The 25,587-nt window shown below is 45.3% G+C and overlaps 1 protein-coding gene across 9 annotated transcripts in view; it reads left to right on the top strand.

Moving 5' to 3' along the window:
- The window catches only part of LOC118301308 (unconventional myosin-XVIIIa-like), a 58,937-nt gene that overhangs the window by 31,387 nt on the left and 1,963 nt on the right, over nucleotides 1–25,587 (top strand). For 5 of the 9 annotated variants that reach the window (XM_047330534.1, XM_047330532.1, XM_047330533.1 and 2 more), the window contains 22 exons: nucleotides 715–780; nucleotides 2,282–2,410; nucleotides 6,416–6,559; nucleotides 6,778–6,867; nucleotides 7,010–7,129; nucleotides 7,258–7,372; nucleotides 8,621–8,748; nucleotides 8,959–9,113; nucleotides 9,910–10,033; nucleotides 10,139–10,339; nucleotides 10,640–10,750; nucleotides 11,359–11,463; nucleotides 11,651–11,797; nucleotides 11,984–12,097; nucleotides 12,986–13,102; nucleotides 13,615–13,698; nucleotides 15,705–15,842; nucleotides 16,499–16,684; nucleotides 16,807–16,946; nucleotides 17,664–17,708; nucleotides 22,589–22,711; nucleotides 23,219–24,636. In XM_047330534.1, coding sequence (XP_047186490.1) covers nucleotides 715–780; nucleotides 2,282–2,410; nucleotides 6,416–6,559; nucleotides 6,778–6,867; nucleotides 7,010–7,129; nucleotides 7,258–7,372; nucleotides 8,621–8,748; nucleotides 8,959–9,113; nucleotides 9,910–10,033; nucleotides 10,139–10,339; nucleotides 10,640–10,750; nucleotides 11,359–11,463; nucleotides 11,651–11,797; nucleotides 11,984–12,097; nucleotides 12,986–13,102; nucleotides 13,615–13,698; nucleotides 15,705–15,842; nucleotides 16,499–16,684; nucleotides 16,807–16,946; nucleotides 17,664–17,708; nucleotides 22,589–22,711; nucleotides 23,219–24,623 — 3,987 coding nt within the window. In that variant the 3' untranslated portion in view covers nucleotides 24,624–24,636. The remainder of the gene's footprint in view (nucleotides 1–714; nucleotides 781–2,281; nucleotides 2,411–6,415; nucleotides 6,560–6,777; nucleotides 6,868–7,009; nucleotides 7,130–7,257; nucleotides 7,373–8,620; nucleotides 8,749–8,958; nucleotides 9,114–9,909; nucleotides 10,034–10,138; nucleotides 10,340–10,639; nucleotides 10,751–11,358; nucleotides 11,464–11,650; nucleotides 11,798–11,983; nucleotides 12,098–12,985; nucleotides 13,103–13,614; nucleotides 13,699–15,704; nucleotides 15,843–16,498; nucleotides 16,685–16,806; nucleotides 16,947–17,663; nucleotides 17,709–22,588; nucleotides 22,712–23,218; nucleotides 24,637–25,587) is intronic. The other 4 variants (XM_047330536.1, XM_035626698.2, XM_047330530.1 and 1 more) reach the window with 3 other exon arrangements.

Genomic DNA, 25,587 nt, shown 5'->3' with positions numbered 1-25,587 from the left:
TAAGTCGTTTTCTTAGAAGTCAACTAGCAATGAGGGTGTGCAGTGCACTGGTCCTCTTGAAGTGCAGCGGAGAACCAACCATGAAGTGAATGAGAGAAAGAGTGAAAGAATGGGGTAAAGGGGGAGAAAACCTCTTTCCCCCATGTGTCGGGCCTATTGGGGCTGAGTTTCTGTGGAAACACTCGCAAACAAAAGCCCCTCGGTGCTCAAAGCCAACCCCCTCGTGGTGTTTTTCTTGATGTGGTGTTTCAGGCTGCGGGCTCAAGTGGAGAGAAGAGGCTAAGACAATAACACGCCTCCAGTGTACCCAGGCTGATAGATGGTTAGGAGGAGGAGAGGCTCCCAACGGCGGCTGGTGCACCTCCGCATATAGGCTGTGTGTGTGTTCAATGCTGAAATAGATTCAGGACCACAGGGGCATCGCCAGGAATAAGCTAGAAGGAAGTTGATTCTTGACGGAGAAGTGGTAATTGGTTTGTTGATGGGGGTTGGAAGGGTCCCGGGAGCCAAACTTCCATAAACAAAATACAGGATGGTTGTGAGAGAAGGGGAAAAAAGTGCACTGTGCCATTAGTTCAGGATGGTTACTTGGGGGAACTGTGGACTACTGAGCTGTCGCCGTGTCAATTTAAGGTTCACACTGGATCCAGCGGTCGAAAGACTTAAGCGCGTGTGTGTGTGTGTGTGTCTCTGTCCGTGTGCTCCTTTGCCCAGGCTGTGGAGGAGCTCCTCGAGTCCTTGGATTTGGAGAAGAGCAGCTACCACATGGGCCTGAGCCGGGTGAGTGTCGCCCGCCGCACCTCAAACAAATGAAACAGCTTTAAAATGATTAAATAAAACCTCTGCTGTGAAGCGCTGCCAGTTTCCCTCGTAAAGCTCTTTTTTTTATTCTTGTATATTTCGAAAAGGACACATGCTGTCTGGGGGAGTGTGTCTGTCACTACACTTGTGCTTCCTTGAAGATTGTTTACCACCCTTTTTTTTGGGGTTGTTTTTTGGAGAGTCGCCAAGCCTCTCCGATGCTTCCAGTCTTTTAGCCAGTGGCTAACCCGAGAAGCATTGTCCCTTCACCGCCTGACTGTGTGAACGTAATTTGCTCGTTCTTTTTCTACAGGTAATTAGAGCAAATTCTCAGTGATGGCCCCTCTTCGTTTTTTTCACCACAACCATTGCAAAGTAATCACAGCAAACTCCGCTTGGCACGCTGAGGTCTAATCCGATCAGTCGTAAAAAAGTGGCCATCAGCCAAGAAGGAAATCAAAGGAAACAATAATGGGCAAAGCAGTGGGACTTTATGCGCCCAGATATGTGCAGCGTAACACCCCCGTGACACGGGGAAGACTCGGAGGCAGCTTCGCATGGCGCCGCACTTTGTGAGTGTTTTGAAACGGGCCCAGAATAGACGAGCGCGTTTTGGCCATTCACAAAGCGTTTCCAGTGGCGTCTTAGCAACCGCTCGCACTCGCATGCCAATTACACCAACCCCAAACAACCTCATAGCAGTTGATTCAAAGCTCGTCACCGGATAGAATATGCCACCTCGCAACAGCGACATGTCTGGAAGTAGGGTACCTTTTAGAAAAAATGCTGCCCACATCTGGTGATGACGAAAGACCGACGGCCTCTGCTCAAGCCTCAGTGAGACACTTTAAAAGTAATATTCAGCGACGTCATTGAATGCATCTCTCCGTTTTTTCGCAGATTCCCCTACTGAAGCTGTTGGATCATTGACACCTCGCTCTTTGTTAACAGATCACATACGGATTCGGTCATTTATAAAACACTGGGACTTGTGTACAGAGACCTCGGCTGGAGACAATTCTCCTGTCATCATCCGTCCATTTGTAATAGCTTTACTGCCACCGTATCTAGAATGCATTGGCAGTAGCTAATCCCGCCGAGGGGTTAGACGGGGGGCCGTGACGTGATCTGCCTCACTGTCGGCTGTTTACCTGCGTTTTACCTTTGGCCCAGATTAGAAAACAGACAAGGCTGATTCTCCGCGATAATAACTTAATCGCGGCTTTCTCACTAAGATAAGACTACTTGTCCGCGGATTACACTGCTTCTCATTGATTTACTGCTTCAGTGCATTTATTTACTTTTTACTTTTTTAACTCCTCTTTCCACTTTGCTGCTGCGCTGCACATTAAAGCCGCGGCCTCCAGCTCAAATTTCCCCGTGGCCACAATCAGCATCACATGATCCCTTGATGACATTATCCTTTACTGATACATTTATTTGAACTTTTGCGTGTGTGTGTGTGTGTGCTTTTCTCCAGTTGTTCTTCAGAGCCGGCTCTTTGGCTAAGCTGGAGGAACAGAGGGATGAGCAGACCAAGCGTAATCTAACCCTGTTCCAAGCCGCCTGCAGAGGCTACCTGGCCCGGCAAGCCTTCAAGAAGAGAAAGGTAGGCAAGGCGTCGCCCCCCCAGAGATGAATGGTTTCATTTTAAATTAGTTCTAAGAGCAAAACACAGAGGATGCGCTCGTCCAAATTGATCAAGAATATATTTTCTCTTGCACAAATTCTATCCAAATGATCATTTGAGAGAAAGGAACATTTCAAGGATTTATTTTGTATATTGCAAGGCACAGATTATTATTGCAAAAGGCAAAAAAAAAGAAAAAAGGATGAAGGCCAATTTAGCTGTTAAGCCGTGTTTTTTCATAAATTTTTTTATTTCATAAGGTAGTTTAAGGAATGTGAGCTCCTGACATCTTGTTGCCTAGGAGTCCAGCAGGAGTGGAGAGTTCCTTGTTCAGAGCTAATATTAGTGCCTGTTTGCTCTGCTCCTGGGGTAGATCTAACAAGCTCTGCTGTAGATCTTCAACTAATTACATATGTGCTCTCCAAATCTATTGCCCATACCTCGGCTGTAATCCATCCAGCCGGGTTTCCCAAGGGGGATATTTGATAGTGACACCTCCACTCGTGTTGCATGTCATCAAGCCTCCATATCAAACACGCCACTGACTCACACAGCCGTCTGCTGCACCCACCTTCCATTTTTCTCCCAGCGTGTGATGGGTCCATCTCTCTGGACCTCATACATGTCCCCTCGTGATGTATGGAGCCACGCGGCCCCTTCCTCTCACTCTGCAATTGCTGTTTAAGTGAATGTGTCGCTTCAGTTGGCCAGTGATGAACCCGCAGAAACAGAATCGATGGTGCTGGTCTCCATCCACCATGACACGCTGTTAGCAAGCGAATATCTTGTTCACTTGTGTGTAATACCAGTAAAACTATTAAATTGTCATCTTTGCTATAGGGTAAATCAATATGACCTTTATATATATATATATAAATTGCTGGACTTCCAGTCTTCCTTCTGCTGTAACTGGTTTTTTTTTTACCATAAAAGTATTAGTGGATGGATATTAGTATGAAAACGGTGAAGCAAGATATTTATATATCAGGTTCAAAGGTCATTACTCATACAGTGAAGCAGGCTAAAAGCCAGATGCTTCATAATCTGCTACAATTTAAGATGGATCAACAGCAAGGAACCTTTCAAAATTGCTAGGCAACTGTGGAATTACAAAATCCATTAGCAAAGAGGCCAATCTTTTCCCTTTGCACTCTCATACCCCCACAATCTTCTGCAAATGTATCCATAACGTAAAGATAAGACTTTATCTTGTAATTTTATTGTGCTCGAAAACCCAATTTAGGTTGGCGAAGTAAGGTGTGACATGCAATTATGACTGTGAAGAGGGCGACCGGAGATTCTGTCACGTCAGGGGCACAGGATGATTTAGTGTAGGAGCGTTTTTAAACTTGTACATGTCAATTCACATTACCGCCGCAGTACTTTCACACTATGTAGCTGTAGTCCGGTAAATCCCATTTTAGTTCAGTTCACTTCAATTCAATGAACTCTATTCATCCCCGATTACAAAATGACGCACAAACACACAAGGGTCAAACACATATCTCAATTAAACACACAGAACGAAGCTCAAATTGAAAGCACCAATAAGTATAGTTGTTGACAGTAGTTGATACCACTGTAATGTCTGTATGGCAAATATGATGCTACCCTCAGGAGCTTGGGTCAGCAGCAAGGCAGACATTTGTTTGCGCTAAGTTAAGATAACTGGCTTCTTAGTGTAATATTAACCAGACATGATGAGCTTGTTATTGATGAGCTCATCCGACCCTCTGCAAAAAAGTGAAATACTGTGCTTGTGTACCTATCAAAGATGTTTTTAAATGGAATATCCAATCATTGGCAAACTCCTCTTTTTGGACACAACTACAAAAATACATAATTTTACAATTCTACAATTTTTTTTTCATATATATCTCAAAGATTGAACAGCATTCAGTCAGTGTCTGCAGTCACGGGTGAGAATGACATGTGGACATGTTCACTGTGGAGAAATCAGAGGGGGTGTAGTTTTAAAAAATGGTTTGCTTCCCCTCGCTTCCCCCTTTTTATCAGTTCAAGACACACAGTGTGCGAGATTTATTACTATTCAGGCTGTTACAGTACATTGTAAGGTGTAATATACATGTTGAAGGGCATTTTTTACCCCCAGTGTTTCTCATTCACGTTTCCATTATTATTGATTCAGTAGTCAACAGCAGCGTTGTCGAACAGAAGCAGGGCTGCGGCGGATTATCGAGAGGTTTCCGTCCCTCCCCTCTCTCTCTCTCTCTCTCTCTCTCTCTCTCTCGCAGAGCAGATTTAGAGTGTATTGCTATCGAATCTTTGAATAATCAACGTATAATATTAACATCCACTCGCCGCGTCCTTGATGTTACCCCTGTTCCGACGCCCCTTGCACACAAAGTATTCCGCCGTAGCAGGTAGATGGTAATTTGCCTCGGGGAACAGTGCGGGTGAGTTGCGGCGAAGCCTCTCAGACACTTGCTGGGTGATATATATGGATGTGACAGAAAGTCACCAGTTCCCCTTGATTGATATTCCCTGGCATGTTAACCTTGTGGTGCTGTGCCAAGCCCATGTGACATTAAATGACAAAAGCAGATTTTTTCTCTTGCCCCCCCCCCCCCCTCCTTCAACTGTCTGCTCAAGGGGACAACCTGACATTTTAAAAAGTCTGTTATTTGGGCTCAGCAGGCACTTGCCGCATTGGGAGTTTTGTCCTTCAGGTATTTTTCTTTTCTTTTCGTTATCTACATAGGAATCACTCAAATCAACAGAAAGAATGAGCTTGCTGTAGTCCAGCATCACTCCTTTCTATTGATCTGATAGTTTATCTTCATTGCAACAGTTTGTATGTTAATGCTCTTTTATCAGACAGACGGTTCTCCGAGGTATCTAATTCATTTGAATCATGCACTCCCATTCAAAGGTGTCGACGGGCTCTGCATTTTTATAGCACCCTGCAAATGCTAACAGCTAGGATTATAGCTCTTGGATTTAAAAAAAAGGAAAATATTTGACAGTGTAATGATAATGACATTAACCCGTCATGACAAAACCATTATGTTCCCGATGAGACCGCACATGTGATCAGAGCTACTGTCCTTGATGTCGTGTTGAGGAAAAATTCCCAGAAAGTGAGGTGTGGGATCGGTCCTCGTTGGCATCATGCCGTCTCACAGTTGTCACACGCTCTCAATGTGATATGAACATCAAAATGTGTATCCACGGCGCTCGTGTGGTATCATCTTTTGTTTGGTTCCCTATTCATTTCAGACTAAATATGACAAGCGAGGCCTGCTTAAATCTCCGGTTACAGATTTGCTGCGTCTCGGTCCGTGTCGGAGGCTTTCACTGTGTGACAAATCCTAATTGGTCATAGAGAGTTCCTTCAGGGCGAAATGTACCTGATGCTGAGAATTGTGTTTGCTCTAATTGGGTTCGCCCGTAATCTGCTGCTTCGAGAGAAGCCTCATGCGTAAGCGCCATGGAAATCGTGTAATACTTGGAATTAGCTGCCAACACGTTTGATTTAATTAATCAAAAATTTGCTTCCAGCCTTGGAACGCACTCTGCAGAGAGTCTCCAGAGGCGGCTGGCAGGTCCCGGGATTGCTGCTCGCCCATATACTGGCGCTGTCACACAAAGACTGGGGAATGCAGTGTTTTTCAAATATTGCTCGTCAGTGGCGAGGATGATGTGGTTACAGTAGCTGGGTGTTGTAAAGCTCTTATTCCAGTGAGTAGGTACGATTGTCTACTGTCATGGTATTGCTCCATAAAAGCACTGCCACCATCTGATACCGTCAAACTCTTCTTTCCATCAAATAAGTCATTATCATCTGTCATTATTAAGCTCTTAATTGTCTTAGAAAAATGAGGCATAGTTACAAGTAGTTAGATCAATATTTTGGTAGAGTGCACAAAAACACACTCCATTCACACACTGTACGTGTTTCTCTTTGGTCACTGCTTCTCTCTCTCTCTGTGTGTGTGCGTGTGTGTGTGTGTGTGAGTTCAGGTTCAGGATCTAGCAATCCGCTGCATCCAGAAAAACATCATGAAGAACCGCGGTGTGAAGGACTGGCCCTGGTGGAAGATCTTCACCACAGTCCAGCCCCTCATCAAGGTCCAGCTCACCGAGGAGCAGATGCGAAGCAAAGACGTGAGCAGACCCCTCTCTCCCTCCGATGCGCCGGCACCTTATTGATTCCACTCAGCTAGACGGCCCCCTAATCCACCTTCAAAAATTCACTCCCACTCCGCCGCACTTCCTGTTATCAACGTTTAATATTCCTCGCAGCACTTAATATTCCGCGGTCTTACCTGTGACATAACATGAAACCTTGATACACCACAACACAGCTGTGTTCTGTGCCGCAGGAGGAGCTGCAGCTGCAGAAGTCCAAGCTCGAGAGGGTTGAGAAGGAGCGAAATGAGCTGCGACTGAACACGGATCGATTGGAGAGCAGGGTGGGTCCCCTTTCGCGTGTGGCAATGCATGCTGGGAGGATGGTGTTTGAGATTGGTGGTGGAGTTACACAGTCCTTCCTATCAGTATTTTGCAGTTTGGATCACGCCGTGTGTGTGTGTGTGTTTCTGCGTTTCCGTTCAGATTGCAGACTTGTTGGCGGAGCTCGCTGATGAAAGAAGCACCAGTGAGTCAGCGTCCCAGTTGCTGGAGACTGAGACTTCAGAGCGACTCCACCTGGAGAAGGACATGAAGGATCTACAGGCACATGCGCACTCTAAACATATATGAATGATCAAAGATAACAAAAAACAGTTACAACATTGTTTAGTATTTCAAAAAGTCCAGCAGATTAATTCTCTTTGTTCCACGGCTGGATCTGTGCACCCTAGGCCAAGTTTGATGCCATGAAGAAACAACTGGAATCGCAGGAGATGGAGGTGATGGAAGCTCGACTCATGAAAACGTCAGAGCTCAACGGGGAGATGGACGACGACGACGACGCTGGTGAGTAGAGCCAGAAACTGCGAGTGATCCTTTGTGACACTGCAGCCTCTTTGATCCATATATTTAATTCTGTGCCTAATATTTAGAATCCAACAGAAGGAGGCTTTGAGGAAGTGACTTTTTCTCTCTCTTTCGTATCACAACCTTAGTCATCTGTGATTTAAAAAAAAAAAAAAGGCTTTCGATTCCTGAATTAATTGCCCCTTGTGACACTTGCAGCAGTTTTTCTAAGCGTGCCTAATGGGTATGTCATTTCAGGTCAGAGGCATAATTTACTGAACCGCTCATATCAGCGTTATGTGCACAGTTTTAAAGAATCTCCCTTATACTGAGTTTATCTGCAAGAATGATAATCTTTGTTTGGCTGTTTTCAGCAGGAGACATGGCAGTAATTCTTCACATCTAATGCTATTAAGTATACTTTCCAAGTTTGGGATGTACCCACTAGGGGATTAAGTTGTCTGCTCTCAGGCATACAACTAATGCCTGCTGTTGATTGGTCTCTCCCTGCTGGGAAAGAAAGCTCCCGCCAAGAGCATATTGTCCACGAGGCTTTTTGCCCCCCCTATGTCCCTACCCCCTTTCAACCCACCTCAGCAGACAAGCCATTACAGAGCATTTCAGAATTCTTAGATGAATGAGAAAATAATCGTCGGGATCAGAGCCGGTGGCCCTGCAAGTTGTCATTATGCTATATATATGCTAATGAGCCGCACTGATGGAAGAGCCGGTGTTGGTATGTGAAGGAGAAATGGACAGGCTCTAAAATGATAAGGCTTGGAAATGAACCTGAACCCGAACGTCGGCCTGGCCGCTGTTATAGTTCTGATAGCCTCTGACAGCTTCAGAATTAGGGTTGGCTAAGAACTGTGCAAAGTGCCACTTAGACATGTCCTCCTCTAACTACTATTGTGGTGTGCTCGGAATTCTTACCACAGGTTTATCCAAGATTAGAGTCGAGAAGCAAAGGCTGTTTTGTGGTTTCCTGTCGAAATTTTTTTCTTGACCGCATAAGGTCGGGATTTGATGAAAGAAGTTTTCTTTCCTGAAAGATTCTATTATTTCGGTCTTCGAATGTAATAAAACCATTGCAGCCTGTAACAGTACACGTCCAAATCCACAGCATCAATCATCCCTGAGCTTTTGAGCCTCTCCATCCGGATACCTTTGCAAGGCCCGCGTTAAAGGCGGGAGACACCCAAATGTCACACGGACGTTTACCTTAAAAATCCTACGTCTTCCCTCCAGGAGGCGAGTGGCAGATCAAATACAACCGAGCCGTTCGCGAAATGGAGTTCACCAAGAAGAAACTCCAGCAGGAGTTCGATGACAAGCTGGAGACAGAGCAGCAGAGCAGAAGACATCTCGAGAGGAGGGCAAGAAACATTTTGTAATATTAAGTCCATTTAATGTATGACTACCAAACATGTATACGTGCCATAATGGTATGCATTCAAAAAAATATGTTTGTTTGCATGTGTGTGTGTTTGTGTGTGTGTGTGTGTGTGTGTGTGTGTGTGTGTGTGTGTGTGTGTGTGTGTGTGTGTGTGTGTGTGTGTGTGTGTGTGTGTGGGGGCACGTTACAGTTGGCTGACTTGCAGACAGATAATGAGGATGTGCAGCGCTCTGTGCAGCAGCTGAAGAAGAAGTGCCAGAAACTGACGGCAGAGCTGCAGGATACCAAGCTTCACCTAGAGGGACTACAGAGCCGCAACCACGACCTGGAGAAGAAACAGAGGAAGTCAGTTTCCACCAACTCGCTCTCTGTGTGTCAGTATATGTTGTATGTCCTATCTGTCCTCCGTTTCGTTCGTAGACACACATCGCAGGGAACACACATCTCGCCCTCTCCCCAGAGTGTCCCACTCGGCAGAACACCGAAGTTTTTCTCTAATTTGAATAGTGACTGAGATGTCCTGTAATCTGCGGAATTGCATTAGCTGAAGAAATGACTCAGACTTTAAGCACTCGCGAAGCTATCGCTGTGGCAGAATGTGATCTCTCCCCTGTGGTTAATTGAAGATGCTCTGTGGGTGAAATTATTTTCAGCTGTGCTTCAGAGAGGAAAAAACAGGGAAGTACAATGAGCTGACAGCGTGAAACACTTAGCTATTACGTTCACTAACCATAAGTGCTTCTGACCCAGACAATTGAAGAAAACATTTTGCACATTATTACAAACCAATTGTGAAGGGAAGGCTAATGGCAGTGGATAACAGTTGAGGCTGTAATAGAGGCTGCGCTGAGCTGATGTTGGACTCAAAGCTGGAAAAACTCCCATGTAACCGAAGTTATACGAAGGTTAGATTTGCAGTTTGCAGGTTGGGTACATTATGTTTAATATTTATACATTAGTACACTGTATCACCCAGACATGTGTCTCTTGCAGCCTTCACCCTTTCACCAATTGGCATTTGTGTAATTACACATCCCGCATGTTTACTATGACCCTCAACTGTTCGACCCTACGGACATTTTGCTGAACTGTCTACTAGTGTGTGTGTGTGCGTGTGTGTGTGTGTGTGTGTGTTTTCCAGGTTTGACCTGGAGCAGAACCAGGCTCAGGCTGAGGTACAAAGAGAAAGGATCCAGAAGGAGAAGTTGGCTCGAGAGAAAGACATGATGACTGGAGAGGTGTTTAACCTCCGCCAGCAGCTGCAGGTAAGCCCACTCCCTAGAACTAGACTCCGGACACTCTCTCGTCCTCCTCGCGGGGGGACTGCGCGTCTGGTCTCTCTGCTCTCTGTATGACTCCTCCGCCCGTAGGACAAGGACAGCGAGCTGTGCGCCGTCAACATGAAGGTGCAGCAGCTGGAGGCCGAGCTACAGGACGTGTCCTCCCAGGAGTCCAAGGATGAGGCCTCTCTGGCCAAGGTCAAGAAGCAGCTCCGCGACCTCGAGGCCAAGGTGAAAGACCAGGAGGAGGAGCTGGACGAACAGGCTGGAACCATCCAGATGCTGGAGCAGGTACAGGGGGGGCGCATATGTAGTATTTTTTAGAATAGTGTGGGTAATTTGAATTGTTCTAAAAGCTGCAAAAGCATTCTGGCATCTAAATTGGATTTCTCTGAGTCTTAAATTTCCACAAAGAGCTTCCTTCTACCCCAATGTCCTTCAAAAGTAGAAAACAAAGTTTTTGTTTAAGAAATCTTTTCATAGGAATATCCCTTTCATTTTGGACAGAATGCAAATAGATAACAGTATTTTTTTCTTACGTGTAACATGTAATGTTATGTGTGTGTGTGTGTGCGCTCATCATGTACTCAGGCAAAGCTGCGGCTTGAGATGGAGATGGAGAGACAGCGGCAGAACCACTGTAAGGATATCGAGAGTAAGGACGAAGAAGTAGACGAGATTAGGCGCTCCTGCAGCAAGAAGGTAGGCGCTGCTTATTCTCACTCTTTCATTTGTGCAAATATAGCTCTATCCTGAACTAGCAACTAATCAGGCCTGGTAAAGGAAGCGCTGAGAAACACGCGGAGGAGTACGTTTATGCGTCCTTGCACAGCCCACCTTAATCGAGTCCTTGGAATTTTTTATTTCAAGTTTGTTTGTGTTCAGAATGCGTCCCATGCTGCGCACGTATACGCTTGTGTTCATCAAATGAAAGTGTGAATTATGCACCACAGAGGCTGCCGATCACTCATTACCATGGAGGAGGAACAGCGATCACAACATTTGCTCAGCTGATGCATCTTAATAACAACACAAACTCAATTAGAGTGTTTACAGTCGTGTCAACGCCGAACAGACACAACATCAAAAAAAAGGGTTTTAATGCTGTTGCTCATCTCAGTATGTTGAATAAAAAATGGAATTCGTTTCAGAGCTGTGTTTGGTGGATCTTAAGGCGAGCACATCTACTCTCGGCCGGTTATCTTTGATGTGCGAGAGCGGCCATGTCTTCGCAGGACGGTTGAGGGTGTGTTGTGTCTGACTTTGTCTTCTGTTTGTGCATCGCGACACACCGCGCCTGTGCCCTGCAGCTGAAGCAGATGGAGGTGCAGCTGGAGGAGGAGTATGAAGACAAGCAGAAAGTGTTGCGTGAGAGACGAGAGCTGGAGTCCAAACTGCTGAACGCCCAGGACCAGGTACTTCCATCGCTCCTGGTCTCTGGTCTCTGTCGGTGTGTGCAGTTTTAGCGGGGGGTGGGGGGCACTTATTTTGATTGAAAAGAAACTGCAGTCTGGAGAGTTTCTGAAGGAGGGTAAAGCAAAAACAAAAACACTAGTGTGTTTGTGACAGCCCTGGCTAGAGAGGAGTGTTTTTGTTGCACAGGTGAGCCAGAGGGATGTGGAGACAGAGAAGAGGCTGAAGAAAGACCTGAAGAGAACCAAAGTCCTTCTGGCTGATGCACAGATTATGTTGGACCACCTGAAGAGTAACGCCCCCAGCAAGAGAGAGATCGCCCAGCTCAAAAACCAAGTACGCCACTCTGTTGAACACTTCACTGTGCCTCGGGGGAAAAAGATGGGTTCGAACCTGTGATGTACACATACAAAACACCTTTTAAAAAAATCTCCCGTCGTCTGCATATCCGGGAGACACCCCCTTGATCTTGGCCCACTTATATTTGTCCGTCACCTCTCTCTTCCCTCCTGCATCTCACAGCTGGAGGAGTCGGAGTTCACCTGCGCGGCGGCGGTGAAGGCTCGGAAGGGCATGGAGATTGAAATAGAGGACTTGCACATCCAAATGGAGGACATGGTGAAAGCCAAGATGTCGGTGAGTTGTGTTGAGATGTGTTCCAATTATTCGGCGGGTTCGGCCTGCCCTCGTTTCTCTGTGCTATGATCAGTGTGTGTGTCTGATGTCACACATTTAATAATTTCATTAATAATGAAATATACGAACCCCCTCTTTTTTTTCATTTCACAAAGTTGATGAGAAAGAAGTTGTTTGTGCAAATGTTTCTGTGCCCTTCTTTTTTTTGGCCAGCAAATTAAACCAGAAGCAACAAACAGTGTTTAATTAATGGAGGCTCATGCCCATCAAATTTTGCCTCTCCTAAATGCGGCAGGGCTCTAATATTAATATGCATACATCATCAAGCCGTGGTGGGGGTATTAAAATAATAAATGGCCTTTGGCATGTGTCTGATTTTCAACATTTTGCTCTAATGGATAAATAAGCGTTGTCTCTCCTCGTCTGCTCATTAATGGCTGTCTCACGAGAGTTACTGGCTGCATTTCAGAAGCATACACTGGGGATGTTTGCGTCTCTGGGGAGGACGCCCAGACTGTTGTGTGACGGGGCGTTGCTCGTTAATTGCTGCATTTATGGCAAGGGAGGGCCTTGTGAATGTCTTAGATTAGAGAATGCATATCGAGGGGGCCTGAGCACCCCCCCTCTGAACACAGAGGATGGACTCTAAATAGGACATCACCAGTATGCTGCACTTTTCCCAGCCTAAATGAGCCAATTGATTATCTTCAATTGGTCTCGTCCTCCAGCCAGAACCCTGTCCAGATTGTGTTTCATGGCCATCCGATGAGATTCCAGGACTGCCGCGGCCCGGCCAGCTAATGACCATTTATCATATTCAATAGCTCATGAATAAATCCTGTCACTCTGAGCTAATGTGTGTGTTTCCCCTCGCTCCCCGTCGCTCAGCTGGACGAGCAGCTCAGCCGACTGCAGCGGGAGAAGAACGACCTGCAGTCCCGCATGGAGGAGGATCAGGAGGACATGAATGAGCTGATGAAAAAACACAAGGCCGCAGTCGCCCAGGTAACACCTCGGCGTCGCCGCTCAAAAGCCTTGACAGTGTATCATAAGTCCTCCCCTCATCAACGCCAACGCTTCTGGCCTCAGAAAGTGCACAATTCCTTTAATTATTTGTTTATGTTTATTCTTATTCAGTCTGAAACAATGTGGGATACCACCTCTAACGTCGACATTAATATTCTGCTCTCTTCTGCATGTGGAAGTGGTGTGGCTTTGTGGTTTGGAGGACACACTCTCCTCTGAACACAGTGTGTGTGCTGCAGTCGGGGAAATGCAATCTGTTCTGCAGCAGATCACATGACAAATTATTTGGCACGGGCATATCCTATTCATTAATTCTATTTACATGAAAAGGTGATATTTTCACAGATAATAGAAGCGTGCATGGACAATTACACTTCCTCTCTCTGCCACGCACACGTACGCATAGCCTCATTCTCTGGTGATTGACTTTGTGTGTGTGTGTGTGTGTGTGTGTGCGTGTGTTTGTGTGTGTGTGTGTGTGTTTGTATTAGTCTGCCAGGGACTTGAGTCAGATCACTGACCTGCAGGCCCAGCTGGAGGAGGCCACAAAGGAGAAACAGGAGATCCAAGAGAAGGTACGGGGAAGATTTTAAAGGCACCACAGCTGCCTATCAAGAACCTGCCCGCTGCCTCGACACCGCTCTCTGATTAGACCTCGGAGTTTCTCTGATTATTGTGACACCAAAAAAACCATTTCCATTTCTGTGGCAGCTTTCTTCTCACAATTTGCAGCGCGATTTGCATTCAAGCACTGTAGTAGGAATCAGCAAATATTGTCCACGTCCATAAACTCAGCCGTCCATCCCCACGGTTTGAGCGGTTGGATAAAACGAAAGCCCGCTCTCAATGATCAACTCGATGCAGCAGCAGTAGCTTCTGTCTCGGTGATTTATCTAATATGCGGTTTTGACTGCCGCTCCGATGCCAATGCATCGTTTTCATCTAAAAGATCAGGACATAACCAGGTAAATGAAAAGGTGGCAGTTGAAGAGACGTATGAAAACCAGCGTCAGATGGTGAGGGTTGTTTGTTTATCCGACGACTCAACCACTGATGGGATAGAACACGATTAGTCGACATGATTGTAGCTGCACGCCGGCCATTTTATGCGAGATTTGTGTGTTTGTTCCTATCAACTGAAAAAACCCTGTTCCATTTTTACTCTCGCACACGAACGAGTCCTCATAACCAATGTGTACAATAGAGACATGTCAGAACTCCTGCTGTGACTTTTGTATTCACTAGTCGCCTTGTTCACTTACCATTTGCTACACAGTAATGTGGAGCACAGTCAAACATTTTCATGTTTGGACTAATTGCCGTTGGGCGTAGTTAACTTACTACAAGTCAACTACAAACTGAAAATATGAACTTGAGCATGACGACCGTCTTTTGTAAAGTGTAAATTTGCAAACGTCCCAGACATGGATTAGTTTGGTTACAGTAGTGTATACTGTATTTGAGTTGTCAGCTAAATGGTTGAGGCTCAACACAAGTGTGAAAAAGGTTAATGCACCTTGTGTAATAATAGTGCTTTTATAATAATAGTGTTGCTTGATTGAGTACTATTTGTTCAGAGGATACTGTTGCACGTGTCGCGTGTGTCACACATTAATGCGCAGAAATTTTTGGGGGTTCTTGATGCATTTGTCTGCTAAACGAATTCGAGGCCGAACATATTTTGAATATGGCACACTTAAGTGTGTTTGTGCGTGTGTGTTCACATTAAACACGCTCAGGCTCAAGAGTTACCAGACCTCCAGAGGGTGTGTTTCCCGCTAAGAGCTGATATGTAGGTTTTCAAATATAATTCCACATGATCTCTTGCCGCTTCCTAACAGCAGAGCCTGGTTCTATTCTACTATACTATAGCTTTACACGTGCTAAAGATCTGGTCCACTCAGAATATTTTTGGGCTGCACTAGAGACACACAGCAAGCCGTAAGGCATCGTTAAAACCTGCAGGAGAAGACAGTGATAGCCATCTAATGCACCTGACCTTGAAGTGGTTATCTCATCACCAGTAGGGAGGGAAAGCTTTCTTCTGTAGTGCTATCAAAGGAAAACTCCAGATCCTCCTTGTCTTAGATGCAAACTCCCTCATTAGGTGCCGTGCCGCCTCGTGGGCTGGTGTTGTCGTGACGTACCTTTCTTCTTTTTTTATCAGTCACGAGAGAACGATTTGGATGGAACAAGCGTGCCTTGCATGAAGCTCAGCCCCCGCGACATTACTGGGACTCTTGTCGCTCAGCCTTGAACCGCAAACTCTCCTTCTGACCGCTTGTGGCAGACGAGAGCTCATTATTCAGACAGTATTTACTTGTGCCAAGATGAATAAGATTTACACAAAAAGTGTGAAAAGGTGAACGTTGATTTAGTTTCACACACACACACTCACACACACACACACACACACACACACACACACACACACACACACACACACACACACACACACACACACACACACACACACCATCAGCGAACGGGAGGTCAAGAAGGGTCAGTGCAGCGAGAGTCGCTCCACGGGGAGGGCGAGCGTGTTTGTTTATGTGCGTACATGTGTGCGTTTCCCCCCCAGCTTCATTCGCTGCAGAGCCAGCTCGAGTTCCAGGAGCAGTCCATGGTGGAGAAGTCTCTGGTGAGCCGTCAGGAGGCCAAGATCCGTGAGCTGGAGACCAAGCTGGAGTACGAGAGGACACAGATCAAGCGCCTGGAGGTGAATTAATCCTCTGCGTCTTGCAAAAATTTAAAAAGACTCACTTTGTGAACCTCTTAATGCAAATTTTAATATTCCATTCATCAAGACAGAGGGATAGTATGAAGTGAGGGTTTAGGATGGTTTCCCATGCATTGCTCCATATCTTTTCAGGTGCTGGTTAAGAAAGGCATCCATCAACCACCATAAATTATATATATTCTTTGATTAATAATTGAAGATAATATCATGTAAACAAACAAAGGTTTTTAATATATTAAAGGGTCATTTCTATTCACATGTCAAATCTGATGTGCATGTGTGTGTGTGTGTGTGTATGCTGCTGAAAAGCTCAAAGTGACATGATGTTGAATTTATAGCAGGATTTGTTGTTTCAGGTTTGGCTGGGGACATTTCAAATGAACGTCAGTGATGGTTCACACTTATACTTGCAACTCGAAACTCATATGCACTTGTTAAACCACTTGTATGTCGGGAAAAAACCTGATAGTAGTGGGTAGAAGTTGACAATTTACCTTCAGTGCTATTGTTAGGGTTCAACAGCAAACCATCCACGGAGGGGAATGTGAACACATATTTTGGAGATAAGGAACAAACAACAATTTTAAGCCTAAGAGTTGTTCATTTGTCCACGTGTGACCTCGTCTGCTCCCCAGAGCCTGGTGGGCCGTCTGAAGGACAATCTCGAAAAGATGACGGAGGAGAGAAACCAACACATCGCTGGGGAAAACAGGGAGAAGGACCAGAATAAGCGAATGCAGAGGCAGACAAGGGACATGAAAGAGGAAATGGCCGAGCTGTCCAAGAAGGAGGGCGAGGCGAGCCGGAAGAAGCACGAGCTGGTATTAAGACCTTTGGGGCGCGGGGAGACTTTAAGTGATTTGGCTGTGGGGTTTTTTCCACGCTAGAGGAGGTAACCCCCCCCCCCCCCCCCGCTTCTTCTGTGCTTTGATCCGTTCACCAGGAAATGGACATCGAGAGCTTGGAGGCGGCGAATCAGAGCTTACAAGTGGACCTTAAGCTGGCCTTCAAGAGGATCGGAGACCTGCAGGCTGCGATCGAGGATGAGATGGAGAGCGATGACAATGATGACCTAATCAACAGGTACCCCGGCCACTTTAAACTCCCACAAAGGAGGATACAATTGCCTTTTTGCTTCACTTGATCTGTTATGTATCGGGATAAACCGTATTGTAGCGAGAGGGTGTTTTCTTCACAGGTTGCAAGACAGCTACCAAATGAGAGCCGCTCGTTTTTTTGTTTTTTTCCCCAGTAGTCTGTCAATCACGACTTGTATCTTTTCAGTCTCTTCTCAGTCCCCCACATCTTCCAACATCAATTTCTCTCTCTAACCTCGTTTGTACTGCGTGAGTCATTCTACGCCGCCTGTTCCCCAGATACTTCTCACATGGTTTAATTTAGCTCCCTGCTCCTGATCTTTTCGTCTTAGCGCTGGTTTTCGGTGTTTGGTTACCCCTTCCCTTCTTTTGCAGTGGGGTTGAGGGTTAGACAAGCTCTGAGCCCACTGAGGTAAACACTGACTGCAGTATTACACTGTCTCTAACAGGAAGACATTACACACACCGGCTCTGTTTGAGGAGGAGGCCCGGCAACAGCCCGGGTGGATTCATCAAGTCACGGATTTGCAATTGATGGTTATTTATGTGTGTGCGAGTGGAAGAGTGTAAAACAATTTATTTACTGTTATCTCACTGTGTCCTCTTTTTGCACTGTTGTTTTCTGTATATCTCACCTTCTCTCTCTTCTCTCTTTTCCCCTGTTCCCTTTTTATTTTTTGGGTGTGTTCCACACTTCGGGCAGTTTGCAAGACATGGTGACAAAATATCAGAAAAGAAAGAACAAAACGTGAGAATGAAAAAAGAAAGAAAAGCATCCTTTGTTTTGTCCTCACCCGTTTCCACCACAGGAGAGAATAATGCAGTACTTCTTATCTGTTCAGTCTGTGTTGCTCACACTGACACGGTGAGGGAAAGTCATTTTCAAGAGAATGGAAATTCATGTCTGTGGTATACATCTCTGATAAAAAGCCATGGTAAAAGGAGAGACCCGATGTTTCTTTCGGTTTCATATTCATTTTGTGCCAAGTGTCTGGACACCGTCGCACTTATTGGAGAGTTCAGGGCTTGTTTTTCTTCCTTCAGTGCAACAAGAATTGACTGAAAAAAAACCCCAATGGTGCACAGGATACATTTCACGGTGTAAGAGCAAATGTAAACTACGATGGTAAATACGGCTCACCGCCTTGGAAAAATACAACTCAGATGAAAGACAACAAAGCGACACAGACCAGTGGTAATACTGCATCATTGTCTCCGTGAATGTTTTCGTGTCGGGCTCCGTCCTCTGCCATCATTCGCAGCATCATCAGCATCATAAACCATCATGCATTGGTTCTCTTCTCGGGTGAAAGCTCACTCAACTTCTGTTCTTCTGTGGCTTCTCCAAAGCACATGCAACCAGTCATCTCAGTCTCTGAGTTAGTGTGAGTATGTGAACTTACTCAACAGACTTTCTAATATTTCCAATATTAGTTGTTTGAAAATATATATATTTTTTTTATCATCATTTTTTTTTTTACAAGAATAGGGACTGAGATTTTAATTTAATTTGAAAGTTCATTACAATACTGCCTGAAAGTAAAAACTAAAATATAATGAAATCTATGAATTTGGACAATGTATGCTTTTGCAAAAAAAATTGATAAATTGTATTTCTATATACAGACCGTCAACAATTCTGTATTCTGTATTAACAGTTGAGCTTTAAAGCTATTTAAAAAAACGGGTTATAAGGGGAAAACTTTTCTCAAACATTTTACACTTCAAGTGTATGGTCCTGTGCAGAATAAGTAATATCTCACAATTAACGGTTGAAATTAAATATTATACAGTTGAAATTATGTGAGAAGTTATGTGAAATGTATTCTTGTATACAAGTGTTGCATAAAGAGATGATCTGCACAAAGTTAGTTCGCATCTGCTCTGGAAGGCCTCAAGTGCAAGTGTGTGAGCGATGCCCGCAATTGTGAAAATGGCCGCGGCACACTGTGAGCGACTGTGCGTCCACGGCTGCACAGTCAGCAAGCGGTGCAAGGCGGTGATTGCACAGTGCAATACCGAAACGTTTTCGCCCCGGAGCGCCGCTGCTGATTTCCGTGCATGCATATCCTCCACTAATCCAATCTCATTTTGTATAGTGATGTGAAACATTTAACTTTAAACACAAATGTTGTCTCGTTTGTAAAAATGTGCAGTCGTTTGGGAATGTTTATGCGTTGATTTGACCCACTGAATCCCATTTTCTTTCGGCTTTTCAATTCAATGAAAGGAATCTTTGTGGCATGTTAGATAATTTAAACCTTCATCAGAGCGTAGTGAAGAAACAAACACACACGAACAAACTCACTCACTCACTCACTCACTCACTCACTCACACACTCACACACTCACACACTCACACGCACACACGCACGCACGCACGCACGCACGCACGCACGCACGCACGCACGCACGCACGCACGCACGCACGCACGCACACACACACACACACACACACACACGCACACGCACACGCACACGCACACACGCACACACGCACACACACACACACTTTAACCTCTCATTGTGTCTTCAGAGATACACGGAATCACACTGTTTATCGCTGTGTTATCCATTTGTCATCAGAAAACCTGTGTGTGTGTGTCGGTGCTCTGCTTTTCTTTTTGTGCAAACTCAAGGAAAAGAACAATGACACGCCATGTTTACTTAATTGCATTTTACCCGCCTTCGACATCATTGCATTAGCAGCATGGATGAGCATTAATGGAGGAGGTGATTTTTAGTCTAATTATGAAGTAGATTTTCCAGATGATTTACATTATTATTAAATATTTCTGTACTCAACGCTTGAAAACAGAGGTTGCGATAGCGGGATTATTGGCGTTCTGGGAGGAGATAATGGAAGAAACTGAAAAAAAAAGGAAACCCACGTGTTTTTTAAACTGCACTCACTGCTGCATTAAAGCAAACTGTACAAATGCTCCCACTATGGACCGTCCTTCGCTCTAAGGTTCAGCTTTTCCTGGAATATGAATTACATCACAGTGTGTCTAGTGCACACTGTTTTATTAACATATATTAAGTCCCTATGCGCTATTTTTTTGTCCGTTTGTAATTAGCTCATGTTAAATAGATACCATGAAAAAAAGAAGTTTTTCTTACCACAAGTGCGAAACTGATAAAAGCAAGTCACACATACACATTGATTCTGAGTATTTCTGACAAAGATTTACAACCAGCGCAGGCCGATTGTCAGAAGCGATTAATGTTCACTTCTAAATTCTTGGGGCTTGTTTGTATCTGCGAGCCTCAGGACTGGTTAGCTAGTAGTGCAGGGCCAAGGACAAATTGTTTGTGACACCATTTGCACAGCACTCAATTGTGAGCCACCTTTTATTTCACGTGTGTGTGTGCGTGTGCGCGTGCGTGCGTGCGTGCGTGCGTGTGTGTGTGTGTGTGTGTGTGTTTATATGCGTTAGAGAAAAAGAGGTGGAGGGAGATGATTTCGCTGTCGGCTGGCTTCAGTATTCCCTGGTGTAATGTATCCCGTTAAAAAAGTCAAAGCATCACGGAGCTGACAAATGGGCAGCGGCACGTGCAATCAACTTGCCAGTATTAATGAACCTATTACCCCTTCTTTTGTGTGTGGTGCGCTTCTATCAGTTGTATTTAGCATGCAGCAGAGAGGAGAGGGAGGGGAAAGGGAAGCCATGACATATAATAGCTCGCGAAATACCTCTTAAAATCTGAAATGATTGGGGGTTTTTGTGTAGAAAGTGGTGTTATCAGGCCATTTATTCTCTCTGTGATCATTATTATTATTATTATTATTATTATTACCTTCCCCTTAGAAAACCTGGCAGTGTGGTTGATGGTGAGAAAATTAAATATGTCAATGCACTTACAAAGCTTAAATCTGAGACTTTTCTCTCTCTGTGCTCACTGGCTCAAAATACTCCTACTCCACCTGTTTTGTTTAAAAAAAAAAAAAAATGCTTTGAGGCAGATCACCCCCCCCCCCCCCCCAAAAAAAAAAGAAGTGAGGGGAGAGGGCACTGTGTTCTCTGAGGAAACGTGACATAAAATGTGACATAAAGCTTTGGCGACAAAAGGGACGGCGCACTGCTCACTGGGAGACCTGACTAGACGGATGTGTGGAATGTGGACAAATGGTAGAGCTCAGCAGTGCGTCTGTCATCTCACACCGGCCTGTGTTTGCCAGTTTTAAGCATTTCGCGACACGTTGCAAGGGTTAGATAGATAAGCTTGTCCAAGAAGCAAGAGCCGCTACCCGCGTCACTGTTTTTCATTTTTAATGATAGTCAGCCCTCTGTAGACACTCGATGAAATATAGCCACAATCCCCCTCAGTGATATACAAGGCAAATATTTCAGACTGATGAAGCTTGGCTCTCTAAAAGTAACCGAGAGGAAGGCTAACAGTTGAGATGAAAGCCAGTCTGCTCTAAATCAAAAAGGAATTGAAATATTCATCTTCAACAATCCTGTCATCTGTGATATTGATTTACAGTACATTGTCTTGCTCTGGAACCATAAACTTATATCGGGGACAATGTAATGTTCTCTGACAGAGCTCGCCATGGCAACTCTGTGCCCTTTTATAAAACTGTCCCCGTGAAATGTGGAAATTCGTTTTCACACGTCTTGTAGCCACGGAAGATAGCCGTTGCTGTTGGAGCAAGCGAAGCGCAGGGTTGCTCACACAAATGGAGGATTTTTTCCCCCACGTGCATTACTCTACGACCACGATGGCAGTGTTGACTGCCAGCGCTGAGGTTGTGCCACTCCACCCTCCTCACCACTCCCTGTCACATTATGCTTCCCGGACAATGGGGCTGCATAATTCAAAAAATCCACCCATCGGTTTTTAAAAAAATAAATGAGGAGTGAACGTGTGCAGGTGGGATCTACCGCGCTTTTTCATTGTGATCCGCATGTCTCCGTATATTGATTGTTGTGTCAAGCATATAGGGCCACTGGGCTCTAATGGCTCTTCTCCAATAACAATCACCGGGAGCAGGTGACATGCCACACAGATGCTAGCAGCCCAGAACCAGCCAAACAAGTTAATTATGCCTCCAAGAGCCTCATCTACATTCTGGCTAGATAATGCTTTTTGCTTCACCCGGCTACAGCTGTTGAAAAACCCTTTGAATACGTTGATATTATCGTGTAACTCAATCACACTTGCGTGTGACCTGCCTGCATTGCTGTGATTCATACTAACCCCTGTTATATGCCAGCAAGAATATAATTATTAACACAAAGCTTCAATTTTGAAATCGCTAACCAAAAGCTTGTGCGATGTGAAAACTTAATTATTATTTTTGCCTGTGCAATGACTTGTGATGTCACACTACATAAAATGTTCTCATAACAAGTCATTTGGTGTAATTTCCTGTCTGAGAATCTCGTTGCACGAGGCAGATTAGTGCAGCGTATCAAGAAGCCGAGTGAGGATTTAGGGCTATTCTCCATATAAATTGACAACAACAAAAAAAACAAGGGGAATTTTCTCCTTTGATTGAAATATTTTTGCTTTTCTCGACAATGTGAAAATGACTTGTTACGGTGAACATTTCCATCGTCTTGTGTTGGACTTTCAAATGCTTCTCGCAAACTCGGGCGGATCTTTGCTTCTTCACAGTGGAGATGAGACGGAAACAGATTCAGAGGTGGAGGACCGCGTGGACGGGGTTAAGTCTTGGCTCTCGAAGAACAAGGGCTCCACCAAGACGCTGTCGGATGAGGGAAGCCTGAAAAGCACCAGGTTAGTGGTCACATCCGTTTGCATCGTGACAGATTACCATGTATATCCCTGAGGTAACGCAGCGATAAAACTCCCCACACCCCCCCGACCGTAAAAAGGCCCAGGATTACCCAGGGCAGTTTGCAACAGAAGGATGGGTATTTTGTGTGATTAGGTGTCATCCCTCTCTCTTAGTAATCTGTCTAATGACAGGAGGCGGAATGGGGAAACGGCTGCTGTCAAATTTATTGAGGTGGCCCCTGGCCAGTTGGCACGCCTGTTAAATGACGCCGCTGCCACGGTTAGATAGATTTTCGCACTGGTTGATTGCCCTACTTCCCACAGTGGATACTGTACATAACAGCAACAGCCAAAGGTATTGAATACTTATATGTTCCCTGACTTTCGACTGGTCCCAAGGACAAAATGACTGAGTTATCACATAACAGCTGTGGAGGCATTTAAGCATTTCAGTTTTTGTGTTCTTCCAGTTTTGCCTGGTGTCAATTTTATTTAATAACCCTTCAGATATGCAGCAAATGCAGATGCCAAGGAGGTGAAAGAAGGTAAGGAGAAGATGAGTGACCTCAGTAAAGATGGGAAAGAAGTAGAGCAAAGCAGATCGGTGTCTGTCATGAGTTGCCTAAGCTACAGGAAGCGCTCCAACCTGAAAGACTCTATAGGGGGGACGGGCGACGAGAACTTCCTGTTTAGCTCTCTCAAAGAACAGCCTGACACGCCCGACCACGCCTCAATCCGTAAAGCCAAGTCCAAGTCTGGAGAGCTGCCGGACGATAGGAAGAAGGGCCCGGCACAGGAAGACTTCGACGACAAAGGCTCTGTCATCTCCTTGGCCTATTCGGAGGCCACAAGCAGAGCCAGGAAGGGCCTGGAGTCCCGCTGGACGTCCCGCAGCAGCCCCGAATTCGATAAGGAGTCCATGGTGTCCTCTGTGGCTCCCAGCAGGATGTCCACCAGGAGGGGCGTGTTGGACGTGGACGATGACAATAAGTCCACTGTCAGCAGCGTGAGCCGCTCTAGCCCCCGGTCGCTGCATCGCAGCACTTCTTGGAAAGACGATAGACGGAGCAGCTCACGCTTGTCCCTTGCCCGCAGCTGTGGCCTCAGTGAATTTGGCCTGCGTTTGCACGATGAGGATGACGACGATGATGCCCAGAGTGTAGCGTTTAGCGAAGGGGGAACTTCATCTTATAGTCCCCGCTCCCTGAGCCGCAGCTTTTCTACCCCAGCTCAACCACGGTCCTCAGACAGCAACCCGACGGATTTATCCGATATTAAAACGGTCACCCACCGCAACTACTTGGATCCCGACCTAGAGGCCGCCATCAACGAGGTGCTGAGCTTCAAACCCATCAAATTCAAGCGCAGCAAACTTGACGATTCCAGCGGCGAGGACGAGGATGAGACGAAGGCGCCGGGCAGCGAGGACAGTAAGAGGAAGCGAGAAGACGAGGGGCTTGGCTGCAGCTCGTCCAGCGCGCTGCGCTCCACGTCGGGCTCCGCTCTGGACTACAGCCACCGGCCGTCCAGTGCCCTGAGCGCCAGCAGCTCCCGCAGTCGCAAAGATAAGAAGAGTAAAGTCTCTCCATCAGACGACTCCTCCTCAGACGATCGCCACAGCAGGAAGAGCTCAAGGAGAAAGAAGGGCAAGAAATCCAAGAAGAGATCGAACAAAAAGCGAAGTGAGTCCGAGGATTCCTCCTCCTCCTCGTCAGAATCCTCCTCCTCCTCCAACTCGACCATCTCCTACCAAAGCTCCAGCAGCGTCAAAAGGGCCCCGAGACGCACATCTGATGACGATGACGTGGAGCCTGCAGGCCGTGGCTCGACCAGCAAGAAGGAATCCAAGAGGAAGCAGAAGAAGGTGGATAACGTGGTGATGAAGTATCTCTACAAGCCCGACAGTGACTGATACCAACAGTAAGGTGATGCTTGGTGTGATCATAACACAGGAGCCTGGAATTATGGAAACTGATTTGAGATCTTTCACTGGATGCACTAACTTCTTTGCATGTGTGTTAATGTTTTTTATTAATTGCTTTTTTACTGTACCCCTTTGATACACTAATGTGGACTCGTACTAGATAAGCCAACATTGACTAATAAGAGGATGCCACAATTATTTTTCTTTGCTTCTTTACTTCTGCCAACATCTGTCGTCCTTTAAAAGATCACCAATTTATTATTGTTTACTGCAGCTTGCCTTCAGTCTGCACTCCCCAGTTTTTTCCATTTTAATTTCTGAATCCCATTACAAACAACTGCTGATACAGTTCTTGTATAAAGTAATCCATTACTGTAATTACTTGTCATCGGAAATGCTTGTGTTGTAAAGCGGTGTTGCTTTTTCTGCGTCATCTTCCCAAAGACGGATTACATCTCTTCTGCTCCTAATGTTGTGGTTGATGTTGTTACAGTGTTCAAAGAGAGCTGCCTGACAGTGGCTGTTCCTCAACAACAAACAGATGTTGGCAATGAGATAAAAACAAAATTACACCAGTTTTTGCCTCGACGTGTTAACTGAGAGGAGTCTATAGAGATGTGACATTTGCATCATAATTAAAACGCTAAAATTAGCTCTCGGTATCAAAGGCTATCTATTTCCAGTGTAATTTTACTGACAGCATCTTGTTCCTGTGTGATTTTTCAAAGAAAAAGTAAGACAGATGCTTGTTGGTTGTTGTAGAATATGAATATGCCTTTACACTTGAACACTGGCTCATTGGTTTACTGGAAAGTAAATTAGAGTAGGTTTAGAGGGCTGAACGTGGCACTGGCTCAAATGTGCTACTGCCAACGAAATGACTGCTTTCAATTTTCAAAGTGTTCAAAGTTTCACTTAAAACCATTCCAGCTCGAACCCCAAACATTATTCG

This window comes from Scophthalmus maximus, chromosome 2, assembly GCF_022379125.1.
Source record: "Scophthalmus maximus strain ysfricsl-2021 chromosome 2, ASM2237912v1, whole genome shotgun sequence".
Taxonomy (NCBI): domain Eukaryota; kingdom Metazoa; phylum Chordata; class Actinopteri; order Pleuronectiformes; family Scophthalmidae; genus Scophthalmus; species Scophthalmus maximus.
The sequence above is the reverse complement of the archived record's forward strand: the minus strand, read 5'-3'. Positions and strand labels throughout refer to the sequence as shown.